We start from the raw sequence: 13134 nt of genomic DNA on the forward strand, positions 1-13134 counted from the left end.
AGGGTTAGGCATGTGTTGGGTATGGTTAAGGTTAGGATAAGTCTCCAGGAAATGCATGTAAGTCAATGTAATGTCCCCTGAAGTGATGTATACATGGTGTGTGTGTGTGTGTGTGTGTGTGTGTGTGTGTGCGTGTGTGTGTGTGTGTGTGTGCGTGTGTGCGTGTGTGTGAGTGAGAGTGAACTGGCAACTACTTATCTACCGTGTATTTAGCAAGAAACGAAACGAAACTTTAAAAAAAAGTTATTCCCCACAAAGACTTCCAGCAACAAGACGATTATTGGTTCTGATTGGCCAGAAAACTCGAGAAGCCAAAGATATTTTATTGAGAAGAGGATGACATGACAGCAGATTTCTCGACCACAGTTTGCAGGTATGTGTTTGGTTTGGTGAGATTTAGGGAGTCTGAAGGGTTAACTCCGGTAATAAAACTTCGGCATGTGCGATAGCTTTACACCCCCACTGTGTGCCGCTTCCTGTTTATTGAGCTCCGTACTGTTGGCGCCTTTTTCCTCAAAGCAAGTCGACCGAAGTCAGGGTGAGACATCTCCTTTCTCTCTCCGAGTTATTTGTATTACTGTTATTATTATTCGCTTTATGAATACATACGGAGCATGTATGGACACACACAGTGGTCGAATGTAACTGTACTGAGTATTTCTACTCTTAACTAGCCTACTTCAAGTTATTGGTGGAAGAAATACTAACTTAGCCAAGAGACCAAGAAACTAAAACGTATTATCTGAGCTCCTACTATCAAAAACAACACACATGGCTTCACACTCCTACTAAAGTGTATCGATTAAAACTTAGATTATTAACAAACAGTGTATTTACAATAGTACAGAAGTCTTATTCAAACACCGGATGTATTCAGATCATCACCGTATGGCGCCATATAGACTACTAGGCCTATATGGCGCTGGGTAGGAGCAGGAGAGATAAGAGAGGGGCTAACATGCTGCATCTTTCAAAAATAACAGCTGGTCCAATCGGGAATCAGCAGCACAAGAAATAAATCATCCACAAATGTTCCAATAAAAAAAGAATTACATTTTGCCAAATTAAAAAAGCCCAAAATGTTTACCAATGTCTTTTTATTTATTCATGTATTCTTCTTTCTATTTTAATCATCTACAGCAGGGGTGCCCAACCTTTTTTGAACCGAGAGCTACTTTTAAAGTTGCCGGTCTGCCGAGATCTACCAGTCCAAATAGAGAGGCGTAGCCATTACTGACAGCCTACTACCAGGTGAATACACACTTCTACTTGTATAAAACTGACCTTTGTACGATTAATACTTCATAAAATACTGCAGATCCTCTTTCTAATCTACACACATACAAGTATTTAACTGAAGTTACACAACAGTGTTGTTGATACAGAGTTGGAGTTTATTCACACGTCACTACAGTGGGTAATGTTTTCAAGAAACATTGAACAGTGCTGCCACATATGACACAGGGAAAAAGAAGAGACTCTGAACCCTTTGTTTGCCATTATATAAAAATAGTGTTGCTCCAAAAGTATAAATTAGGCTTACTAATAAGACAACTCAGATCTGAAGCTACTCATGAATCTGCTGCCATAAGGGCAATAAAAGAGACAACATTAATAGAATCAAACCATTTTTTGTTGCATTTTATTAGATTATACAAAGAAATGCCTTTAAAATAGGATGCGAGCAACACTAGTTTCTTAACCTGAATTGATAATAGACTATAATCAATTTAAACAGAATAGATCTGAATGTTTGCATTCTTATACCATTGGGTACAATAATTATAATGAATAAGTTCAAACAAACTACAACTTACAGCTGATTAATAACGGTATCTAACTTGAGTTTTTATTGTATCAAAAACCTGTTGAAATGCTTCTGTTATTTTTACTGTCCCCCAAAAGCGCGTCGCAGCCTCCAGGAACGCTTCTTTCACAACTTCGCCGTCTTTGAAAGACTTCATGTGTTTCTCAAGAACGTGTCAGACACGATAAGATGCTCTGGAGCAGCCTTGCTCTTGTTGTTGGGCGGGTGAAAATGGACTGCTGTGCATCTAGCTGTCCTCTCAGGCCCCTCCCCTTTAGCTGTCCTCTCAGGCCCCTCCCCTTTTGGAGCGTAGGGCAGAATTAGGAGGGAATTCCGTCTCGTAGCGTTTGTGCACTGTTTTGAAATGCCGCTCCTAAATTACCCTTCTTCGGTAAAGCCACGCTCGCATTGCAGACGAGAGACAGATGGACTTTGAATTGGAATAGATACAAAAATAATCATCCTCCCACTCGGAGTGAAAATGATATATTTTGGGCTTTTTTGCTTCAGCCATAATTGCGGTCTTGTGTGTGCGGACTGTCACTCCTGTTGCCACGGACAACGTCAGCTAAATACTGCCTAATGCCCACCAGCCACGCCCCCACACATGGGGTCACGCCGGCCAATCACAAAGCTTTGATGCGTTCAAGTGCATTATTCTGGCACAGGAAGATTATGTTTCAGGACATTAACGATACAACAGAATGTTGTTGTTCTATTTTGAGACACATCTCGCGATCGACTGGGAATCTCCCCGTGATCGACCGGTCGATCGCGATCGACTGGTTGGGCACCCCTGATCTAAACTGATGTGAAAGGAGTGAATATTATGGGAGCTTGTTTATGATGTTTTTTTCAGGGGGGTTTTATAGACGCTCTCCACTTAAAGGTGGGGTGGGTAATTTTGGAGAAACCAGCTCGTGTGGCTAGAATTTGAAAATACACAACCGGATCAAAATCTGCCACTTCCTTAGAGAGCCCCTCCTCCAACACACACACAACCAATGAGGGCACGAGATAAGTCTGTGCCCAGATGGAAGGCTGACAGGCAGGTAGGCCATCCAGTTACTTTAGCCGGCTCAGATGATTGGTCGAGCTTTTTACAGCGCTACGGCTTCCACAGATGATGTTTTTAATGGATTTTTTGTTAAAGCACTTCAGATATTCATTGCTATCGGGATGTTAAGAGCATTCCATGGAATATAACAAGTGTATCTCGAGCCGGTTTCTCAAACTTACCTACCCCACCTTTAAGTGAAGACGTCATCAACTCTAGATCTAACATTCTGTCAAATCTGAAACGCTCTGAAAATGTCCCAAAACTTAATCTGTGATTTTAGCCAAACCGTTCCATCTATCTTTTAGACGAATAGAGTGGAGATTCTGAGAGCCGTTCACACTTTGAATCTTTTATCTCCGTTAAAGTGTGGCGGATCAGTTTGAGCTCAGAGCAGGATGATTCATGTTCATAAAGGCCTGAGTTTGTTCCCCTTTGTTTCAGCTCTCGGTTGCTCAACAGAGAGACGCCTCCTGTTTGTGCAGTGACTCATCTTTCTGGAAACTTCTCTGGCCTGCAGTCAGTACACAATGCTTTTTTACAGCAACACTTTAATGCCTTTTTTCAACTGTTTGTGAACTCTTTACATTATTATCTTACTTATTTCTCCTTTATATCATTTAATTAATTTCACCTTAATTATTGCACAATATTTATTTGACATTAATATTATTTATTTTTGCCTTATTAATTTATTTCACCTTGTTAGATATGATCTATTTCCCCTTGTTTATTTTACCTAGGTGCATTTCGAGCAGAACTGCCCATCGTCTCCAGAGCCGAGGTTCAGCAGCTTGAACAACATGGAGAAGGCTACAGGATCTGAGGTGAGATCCAATGCACTGAAGGAAAGTAACTACAGTCTATCACTTTAGATATCCATTAGGATACATTAGGATTATCACCACCGGCTCCCAGCCGCCTGCCAGGACTCCTTTGCTCCGCATCTCCAGGGCTGACCTGAGCCAGTGGATGAAAGCAGGCCCATTAGAACGTGGTTGTGTTGTCTTCTTGCCTGCTCTACGCCAGCAGCCAACTTTGTCAGAGTCTGATTGTGTCTACATCGGAATTTGCCAAAAAATTTGCCGGAAATGCCAAAGCAAACGCTCCCCGACGGTCGGTTGTTATTGTCAATATTAATATAATAATGATTTATTTTTTAATAGTCACACTCTATTTCGCCGATGTTCTTGTTGCCCCAGCTGGTCGACTTCTCTTTGAGCAGAAACAAAGGCTACATTAATGTATTAAATCGATGTTAATCCATGTGTGTGGATGTGGAGTTAACGGACGTGACGTTGTGCAATTGCGTTGCCAGGCAACAGCTTCGGTTCATGTTAATTTACAAACTCTTCAACTACAACCGTAGTTATATTTAAAAACATGTTAGAAGGCCTCACGAAATACTTCAATGTAAATTAAAATGTGAAGGAATGTGTGTATGGATCATAAATATATCAGCAATTAAACAACATCTATCAACACTAATTCGGCTGACTTTTATATTTGATCCAATTGGTAGATAGGCTGTATTTACACCATAAAGGTGCACAGCTGATAGAAAGGGACACCTAGTGGTTAAAGCATGTTATTGAATTTTTATTATTTTATTATTAGATATTTGCCTGGCATTTCCGGGTATCTCTCCACTGGTTAACATGGGTTAACAATACCGTGTAACTGTCACGGTTGAAGGGACGAAATCGTGACATCTTCACGTCTCCCAGCATGGTAAATCGCCACATATTCACGTCTTGCCGTGATACCGGGTTGGTTTTAGCTGCATCGTACTCATCAAACATGGATGTTACTGGCCGCTGTGGCTTGTTTCCTCTGCTGTACAGGTCAAAAGAGTAGAATCTTTTCAGTATGTCCAGCCATCTCCTCTGGCGTTCTTCCTCTCCGGTCCGCCTGCCGTGTTTCAGTACTGCACCCGGATGTATCATCTCTGCTGACTGGACAAGGAGGTTTATACGCTGCAGAAAAGAGAATCACAGAGATACTGCACCCAGTGCTCGTGCCCACCTCAAGCCTTTGCATGTCCAAGTTAGAGTTTCCTCAGATGAAACGCATCTTGAAATTGTCCAAGCAGCATAGTAAGATTTTCTGGAATGGCTCCCGGACATTGTTAGTCTTCGGTATTGCTTGGTTAGATCAAGCTAATACCAAGGCATCTCTTAGAGATTGAACATTTGTTCTCAGCAAAGCCAGGAACTCTTCCTTTCTGAATTAAGGTGCTTATGTACTTGTTGTCCAACATGAAAGTGGCCTGCCTTTGTGCCAGTTTCCCTAAGAAGATTTTGGCTTCCACATTAAGATGTAAGAGGGTAAGGAATTGTTTGCCTGGAGCTGGTTTTTTCCCCCCTGGCCTTTCTGAGGAAGTTGTTCCTTCTGTGGTCACTCGAGACTTGGCATAGATGCTCCTTCACCTCCTACTTTTTTGCTTTCAGGATGCAGAAATAAGGGAAATCATTTTAATGTATTTTTCACCCACAATATAGAAATGGTCATCTTGAAGGTAGTATTCCCTTGAGATGAAATCTGTGCATAGACGATTGATGAGTGAAGTCCATTACCGTAACAACAAAACGGACAGGACAGGATCGTAACATTTCCGTCAAAATTCAGTATTCCCCGTCGGCCTTTTCACTCTGGGGGGGGGGGAGAGCACGGTCGTGAACTGTCAACGGGGGCGGGGCGCACGCTCGTGAACTGTTACGATGTGTTATGCATGCCCACTGCACCTCGCGGGAGTGCGCACAGCGTAAAGCCAAAACTCACAGACATTTCAATGATCTGTACGGCAAAGTTGGGTTTGGAAACGGTATCATTTCCTTTTTGGCAGGCATGCATAACACCGGAGCCTCGCTGCGGGGAAACTTTGGCGCTGTTCCGAGTTTGTTCTAATCCGTCAAAATGACGGATTGCTTTCAGATTTTTCCGTCATTGTTAAAAAAATCCGTCATAGGGGGAAAATATTCGGTTAACGCGACCTCTGGTGCCAGCAGATCTGCCCTTTCGGCAAGCAATGTGGACAAGTACATTTTTCTTTAAAATCATGAAAATACAATGACAAGCAAGTCATAATGTCAAACTGGCTGCTTAGGTACTAGTGCAGTTCAAATACAGATTATTTCAGTTCATCGAAATGCTGCACCTTAATGTTTATTTTATTATGTATTGATTTGAGTGAATACATTATTCACAGTTTAATAATAATTAAAAAAAAACAAAAAATATGTTATGTTTTGTGATAATTTGTTCTGCTGTCCAGGGTTTCCCACACATAGAATATACTTGGGCGGGCCCCCAGGTATATTAACGGCCGCCCAAGTATATTTCGCGACCCATTTAGGTTTTTTTTTTTTTTTATAATATTTTTTTTTATTCGTCCGTAACCACGACGCCATCTGCGATCGATTAACTTGTGGACAATGATCCCTCGCTCCCTTGCACTGATCTCGCCTCCTTCTGGCCTGTTAAGTGGCCTGCCTCACACAGGGTGACTGGCTGTCCACATGATGTGGCCTGCCGACATGGCCACTGTCATACAGATCATAAATCAAAGCCCTTGATCGGTCTCTGTGTCATTCAAGCTCGGGATAACCTCAGCTCAGGTGAGGTGAAGGACTCTCTGAGTGTTTAGATAGTTAACTTAGTCTAAGCTCTCAGTGGGTCTCAAACGGTGTGGTCACCATTTATGTAAACACATATTTCCATTTGAGAGGGTAGTGATTGGTCTAATGGATAGTGAGGTGGGCTGAAGATCGGAAGGCTGTGAGTTCAAATCCCGCCAGCAACACCTCCACTAGTGTGCCCTTGAGTAAGGCACTTAGCCCTTAGTTACTCCAGGGAGGATGTCCCTGTAATCGGTCATTATAAGTCGCTTTGGATAAAAGCGTCAGCTAAATGAAATGTAATGTGATTAGTAAAATATGCATGAATAAATAAATAAAAAGTTAACTGGGTGAAAAAAGGTAAGATACACTTTTAAAACTTGTTGAGAGAAAACTAGTCTTTTCTGCTGCCTCAAAGAGGAACAGGGGGAGAGGAGGGAGACAGGAGAGGCTGATTCAGGAGCACAGACACACTCACAACTATAAATGAACCAAAAATAAATTAATAAACAAGTTTCAGTGTTTTCTTCATATTGGAAATGGTATGTTATTGGTTATGGCCATGATTTTATGATTATTGAAATGTATACAGTTCTGTTAAATATAGGTGTTTCCATAGATCTAGTCTCTTTATTTCCCCCTCAAAATGCACCAGATTGATGCATTTAACTTCAAAATAAAAAATAAAATCTTACCGGGGGGGCATGCCCCTGGACCCCCTAGAGGATTTGAAGTCGACCCCCACTAAATATCACATGGATAGGTTCCTACATACATTTATAAATACATTTATTTTTTTAAATAGTAACCCATTTCCATATGTTCATGTGTGGGTAGTAGATTTAAACTATAGGGCTATCATTATGGGCCCTGCCTGAACCTGTTCGCTCTGCCATCGCGTGAAGGGTCTGCTAACAAGCGACCAACAGAAAGGTTAATGTTGTTGCACGTCACCTCACCCCCCCCCCCCCCGCTACCACCACCCCCCCAAGTATATGTCAGATCTGTGGGAAACACTGGCAGTTAATGGATCAGCACCAGAGGTGTTCCCATACACACAGGCGTTGGAGCTGTTCTTCATGAAATCCCAGAAGGATGAAGTGCTCTGACAAACAGTGCCATCTTTGCGCAAAATGATTATACAGGAATGAAAAGTCAATAAATAAACATGTTTTAAAAAAAAAAAAAAAAATTCCGGGCACCCCCCCGCCCGCCCGCTGCCACCCCCGCCCGCTGCCACCACCCGCCCAAGTATATTTCAGATCTGTGGGAAACACTGGCTGTACCGAAAACGTACCGAACCGAACCGTGACCTAAAAACCGAAACACCCCTACTAAACACACAAATCTGCATTTTATTTATTTTTATTTTTATGTGAACAGAGCTCCCAGGAGATCACCAGTTCATTGCAGACTGCTGGGTCTGTCGATGCTGATCAGTGACAGCTTCACCGAGTGTCTGAACATACGGCCTCAGGTCCGATGTTACCATAACAAATCCATTCAGGACCTTCTCCTAGGGTGCTAGCTTCAAAGCTATTTGGGGTCCAACTGTCTTTTTTATGAAATGGCAAAAAGACCATTTGTATTCATTATTTCTCACCACATGTTACCGTGAACTCTTAAATATGTTTTCTCACAAGCCTCAAAGGTAAACAAAGAATCAAAACACGGAACAATGATCGATGATTGAAGTTCATTCTGGCTGCATTTTAACAACAGAAAAACTAAATTAAATATTTGATAACTTACACAAAAACTTGTGCAGGGTTAATTGTCATAAATGAGTAATAATAAAACTCCTTTAAAGTGGACCTATCATGCTATATTTGAATAATATAGTGTTGGACCTTACCTATATAAGACATATTTATAGTTTTTATTTTTCAAAATACTAAACAGATCATGCCTTTTAGCCATTCCTCATTTCGCTCAATTTAACACGGTCTTTGCATGGGCTGATTCTGTGAGAACATCACCACCTACTGGCCTGGCATATGTACTACAGCGTCTCCAGCGCTTTCGAACGGCAATGTCCGTGGCTGTCTCCTCCTGATTGGTGGAGTTGGCCCAATAGCCGTAGCGCCACTTCTGTGACGTCAGAGAAGTGTTCAAATCCTGATCAGTCTGTATCAGATCCGTTGCAGCCCCTTTTTTAGAGATTTCGGTATAGAGGAAAAGAGAGGGTTGTGTTTTCTGACACTTGGTGAGTTCCCTGGAACACCGGGGACACATTTTGCATGATAGGTCACATTTAAGGTCAAATCTGTTCACACATGGATTTGATGAGTGAAGTCCATTACTGTAACAACAATACATCTGAATCTTTTTTCTCATGTTGCAGACTGGTCCATGTGCAAAGAGAACGAAGAAGGAGAAGGATGCTGATCCCACTGTGAGTAAACTGATACACTGCACATACAAACATTCTGCATTTTTAGTTAATCAACAAGTAAATGTTACTTTAGTTGTCTTACTCTGGTTTTCCAGCAGGCCGGACATTTACATCACTTCAGTGTGAAATTCCCTCCTGACCCCAAGGAATACACTATCGACTGTGTTCAACCCGGAACAGTGCTGCAGGCGATACAAACATGTCACAAATATGATGAGAAGTTTTCAGATGAAAACCTTGTGATTCAGCTGGGTAAAAAGGATAAGAAACATGCCATTGCGACACATTTCCCTTGTACTTGTATCAGGGAAGATGAGTGTCTGATCTTATCGCATGAAAAAGAAAAGACTGAAGAGACCCAAGGCCAAAATGAGGAACCAATACAGTCAAAGGAAATGTATTCTGTCTTCTGTATTGATACAGTGGGAGGAGAAAACACCAGAACAAAGCCGTTTATCAGAAGCAAGGCTTTCACTAGGTTCAAGTACCTGTGTGTGTATGGGGAGAAGGGTAGGGAGATCACAGTGGAGGACGCTCTGAGAAGAGATGGACGCTTCATTGATGATCTTGGCAACTTCACTCTGTCTGACAACAAGGATCCAATTAAAAGCACTGGATGTACCCAACCTGTTGACAACCTGGATGGAAAAGAATTCAAGTTGTGTCTTGAAAAGACACAACTGAAGCGTAGCAAAAAAATTGTCAGAGAAGAAGTAAAGCAGAGAATAAACGTTATCCAAAAAACAATGGGAAACAATAAAGTCAGTGTCAAGGATTTAGTGGAAGACCGTATCAGAGCAGAGAACAGATCCAAGGGAAAGAGTGGTCAGAGTGGCAGCAGTGTCGACGTTGAAGAGATTTATGGTTTACTGCGGGAGCAGTGTGCAGGTCTGAAGGAAATGATGATGAAGAGATTCCCAGGTGATTCTTATCAGAAGGAACTGAACCTGAGGAAGGAAGACTTTGGAAAGATCCAACAGTCGTTCAGCGACGTTCACAGAGTCAGAGAGCTGATCAAACTGGGCGAGTCAGTTTGTGTGATTGTGAATCCATTGCAGATAGGAACAGGGTTTGTGTTGTTTGACAACTTCATCTTGACTAACGCACATCTGTTTAAAGATTGTGTTGAAGAAGGAAACACAAAGCTGAAGGATGATATAAAGGTGGAGGTTCTCTTTAACTTTGAAGAACAGCACAAAAATTATCACTACTTTCAGCTGGCTCACCGTAACATCCTCTACTGTCATGATGAGCTCGATTATGCCATACTTGAGCTTGAGCCTGTCGGACAGAAATACAATTCAGACACAAAGGAACTCACAGAAAAGAAGGTGCCACCAGGGCTCCTGAAGAGGTTTGGTGAAATGCCTAAGAGTGGTGGAGCCTGTCTCATTGGTCACCCAGGTGGAGGAGTGAAACAACTGGATCCAACATCTATCATTGAGATAGGAAACAGGGTGAAGGCTGTTGAGGGTCATTTAGAGCCAGACAAAGACACTGCTTTCGTTGTCCACAAAATAAATGACCCAGAAAATCAAGGCATTGAAAGCATATATGTAGGTGGAAATAAAGCAGAGAAAGGAATAACCTACAACACCTTCATGTATCACGGCTCGTCTGGATCCCCAGTGTTTGATGCTCAGTGCAAGGTTTTTGGTTTGCACACCTCAGGATATGGTTACGATCCTGAAACATCCAAGGGTGTGATAGAGTTTGCTCAACCTCTGCTAACTATCTTTGCACACTTTGTGAGTAAACTGAGGGAGCATGGGCATGAGGAGCTGTTGAGGAAAGTTCAGGAAGTAGCAGAGGAAAACTCAGACCTAAAAAACATACTCAATGGAGACTGACTAGAAAGATTAGATAATCAGGGGCTGAACACACGAGGCTGCACAGCTTATATTCCCATGCATCATCACACTTCAGATCTGTTTTCTAGTGCATCCTGTTTCATATTGACTTCTCTGTTAGTCTGTAACAGCCAATATAACTTTTTCTATATCCATATTTCTTGTAAGCATTACTTTTTTATTTTATCCTAGTTTTTCTATATTTGATATTTTTTACAGTATTTGTACACCAAATTAACCTAATTGGCAATAAACACAGTTCTGATGTTGATTGTACTGCATACTCACCGTTTGTGGAATATATGAATGTATATTTTATGATTTTTTTTTAGGCAGTGAACTGAATGCCATATTTTTGTTATATTGTTGATATATTTTCTCTTTTAACATTTATTGGAAGCTCCTTAAGTGTGAATTGATATTTGGTTGATCTCTTCAAAATCAGTTTCTTGTGTTTGATTTTTCTTATGTTATTCGACTTATGTTTAGCCCCTTATCCCGCTTCCGGCGAGTAAAAGAACCAAAAGACCAAAAATAGAGCCGACAAACAGTTTCTTTGGCAGGTGGAGGTTAATAAAGCTGGTGACGCTATGCAAAGTAAATAATTATACTTTAACCCAGCAGTTTTCAAAGGGTGAGGCGCGCCTCCCCTGGGGGGCGCCAGAGAGCTTCAGGGGAGGCCCAGCGTGAGAGAACAAAAAGAGAAACAGTGACATCTAGCTAGTTAACTTCAGCTAACTGTATGCGAGCGGGAACATTAATCGATTTTTTGTGAAGTTACCTAAAGGGAGAGAGGAGACAGCGTCTGGCAGAAAACATCAGCTTTGTTTTGAAATAAAAGTTGTGGCTCATCATTTTGTCTCATAAATGTGTTATGAGACAAAATCCCTAATGTCCGAGTGCAAGTGAATGCAGCACAAGACGCGAACCGCCTTGTAACCCCTCCCCCGGCCCTGGCGCGAGCGATGAAATGTCATTGGCGGCGATTTCATTTGAACGGGACTGCGCATTCGGACTCAAGTAGACGGAAGGAATGAGGTATTTGCGGTCTACAATGACAGAGAAGAGACTGTGAAGTTTGGCTGCACTCAGCATTGAATAAAAACGCACTAAAGCTTTGGATCTTATTACGTCTGGCGTTTTGCTGAACAAGATGGTAATCGCCGCATTCAGCTGTAACGGCCCGTCCACACAGCGGCTTTGGAAAAAGCTTGCGTGTCTGAAGCTCGACCAACAACCAATCACATGAATCTCCCACCCCTGACACACAAGCAGCGGTTTGATTGGCTGACGCTTCCACTGAAAGCTTCAGAAGATTCAAAAGTTGAACACATGGATGGTTGAACATTGCTCAACTTTTGAATCGATGCCTGGAAATCTCCGCTTTGCTTCACACAATGCAGTTCGGCGAAAAGTGAGGCAAAGTGACGTCACCCCATTCAAAGTGAATCGGCAGAAACGTTGGAAGATTTTTTTAACACTGCTGTGTGGACCGGCCGTAATAGGCATGCCAACTTGATGCTCTGCTCACGGATGACTCGATGAGCATAAACAACTGTTAAGATGACGTGTGTAAATATATTTTTTTCTTTGTGGGGGTCTGCCCCCAAAAAACTGTTTTAAGTCCTGAGAAAGTCAAATAAGACGGTGTGTAAAACTACACTGCCCAGCCAAAAGAAAGTAACCACTTTGATTTAACTAGGCCAGTAGGTAAGGACTTTCCACTGGATCATAATACCCCTGCATTATAGCAACAACAACAATGATAATAATAATAATTAGGAGGGGGGGGGGCGCGGCTGTTCTTATGTTCTCTGAGGGGAGGCTCACCTTCCCACACTTTGAAAACGCCTGCTTTAACCTGAAGTTCTAACACATAATACGGCAGTGTTGAAGTCCTAGAGCAGGAGACTGTGAATTGTTCCCACCATTTCCACCCTTCAGTCTTAACAGGCGATAACATTTTGTTTCCATATCAGCTGAAATAACAACCTGGGACTTCTCTATGCTGCAGGTACAATGATGATTGAGGGCTCCATCACTTTGCCTTTTCTCACCTGAAAAAGGTTATGATGTTACGGCTCGAATGTGGTTAATAGATAAGTACCAAACACACTATAATCAGTGTTTCTGAGTGTGTGATAATATACATAATACAGGGAACAGGCCAGAGTAATGTCCCAACACACAGTGTAGCAAGCACTCTGTTAGCCGAACAAGCATCCTTCAAGCCATATTTGAATAAATGTGTCATTCAAACAGTTTGATTTGGGGGAGGTGTACATTCACCACACCTTTCAGAGCTGAAGAAAACTACAGCAACATTTGCTTCATAAAGAACACATTTATCATAGGACAAGAAGGAAGTGGAAGTACTCAAATCCTTTACTCAAGAAAAAGGCACTCAT

At 41.9% G+C, this 13134-nt stretch overlaps 1 protein-coding gene across 1 annotated transcript; it reads left to right on the forward strand.

Annotated features, from left to right (window-relative positions):
• Positions 1-422: 422 nt before the first annotated feature.
• Positions 423-10721, forward strand: LOC117463571 (serine protease FAM111A-like). Its single transcript, XM_034105888.2, is given in 7 exon segments — positions 423-538; positions 1141-1251; positions 3309-3383; positions 3608-3691; positions 8826-8876; positions 8972-10574; positions 10577-10721. Coding segments are annotated over 4 exon segments (1734 nt in total). The 5' UTR covers positions 423-538; positions 1141-1251; positions 3309-3383; positions 3608-3667; the 3' UTR covers positions 10633-10721.
• The last annotated feature ends 2413 nt before the right edge of the window (positions 10722-13134 follow it).

The sequence above is a fragment of the Pseudochaenichthys georgianus genome, chromosome 18, assembly GCF_902827115.2.
Source record: "Pseudochaenichthys georgianus chromosome 18, fPseGeo1.2, whole genome shotgun sequence".
Taxonomy (NCBI): Eukaryota; Metazoa; Chordata; class Actinopteri; order Perciformes; family Channichthyidae; genus Pseudochaenichthys; species Pseudochaenichthys georgianus.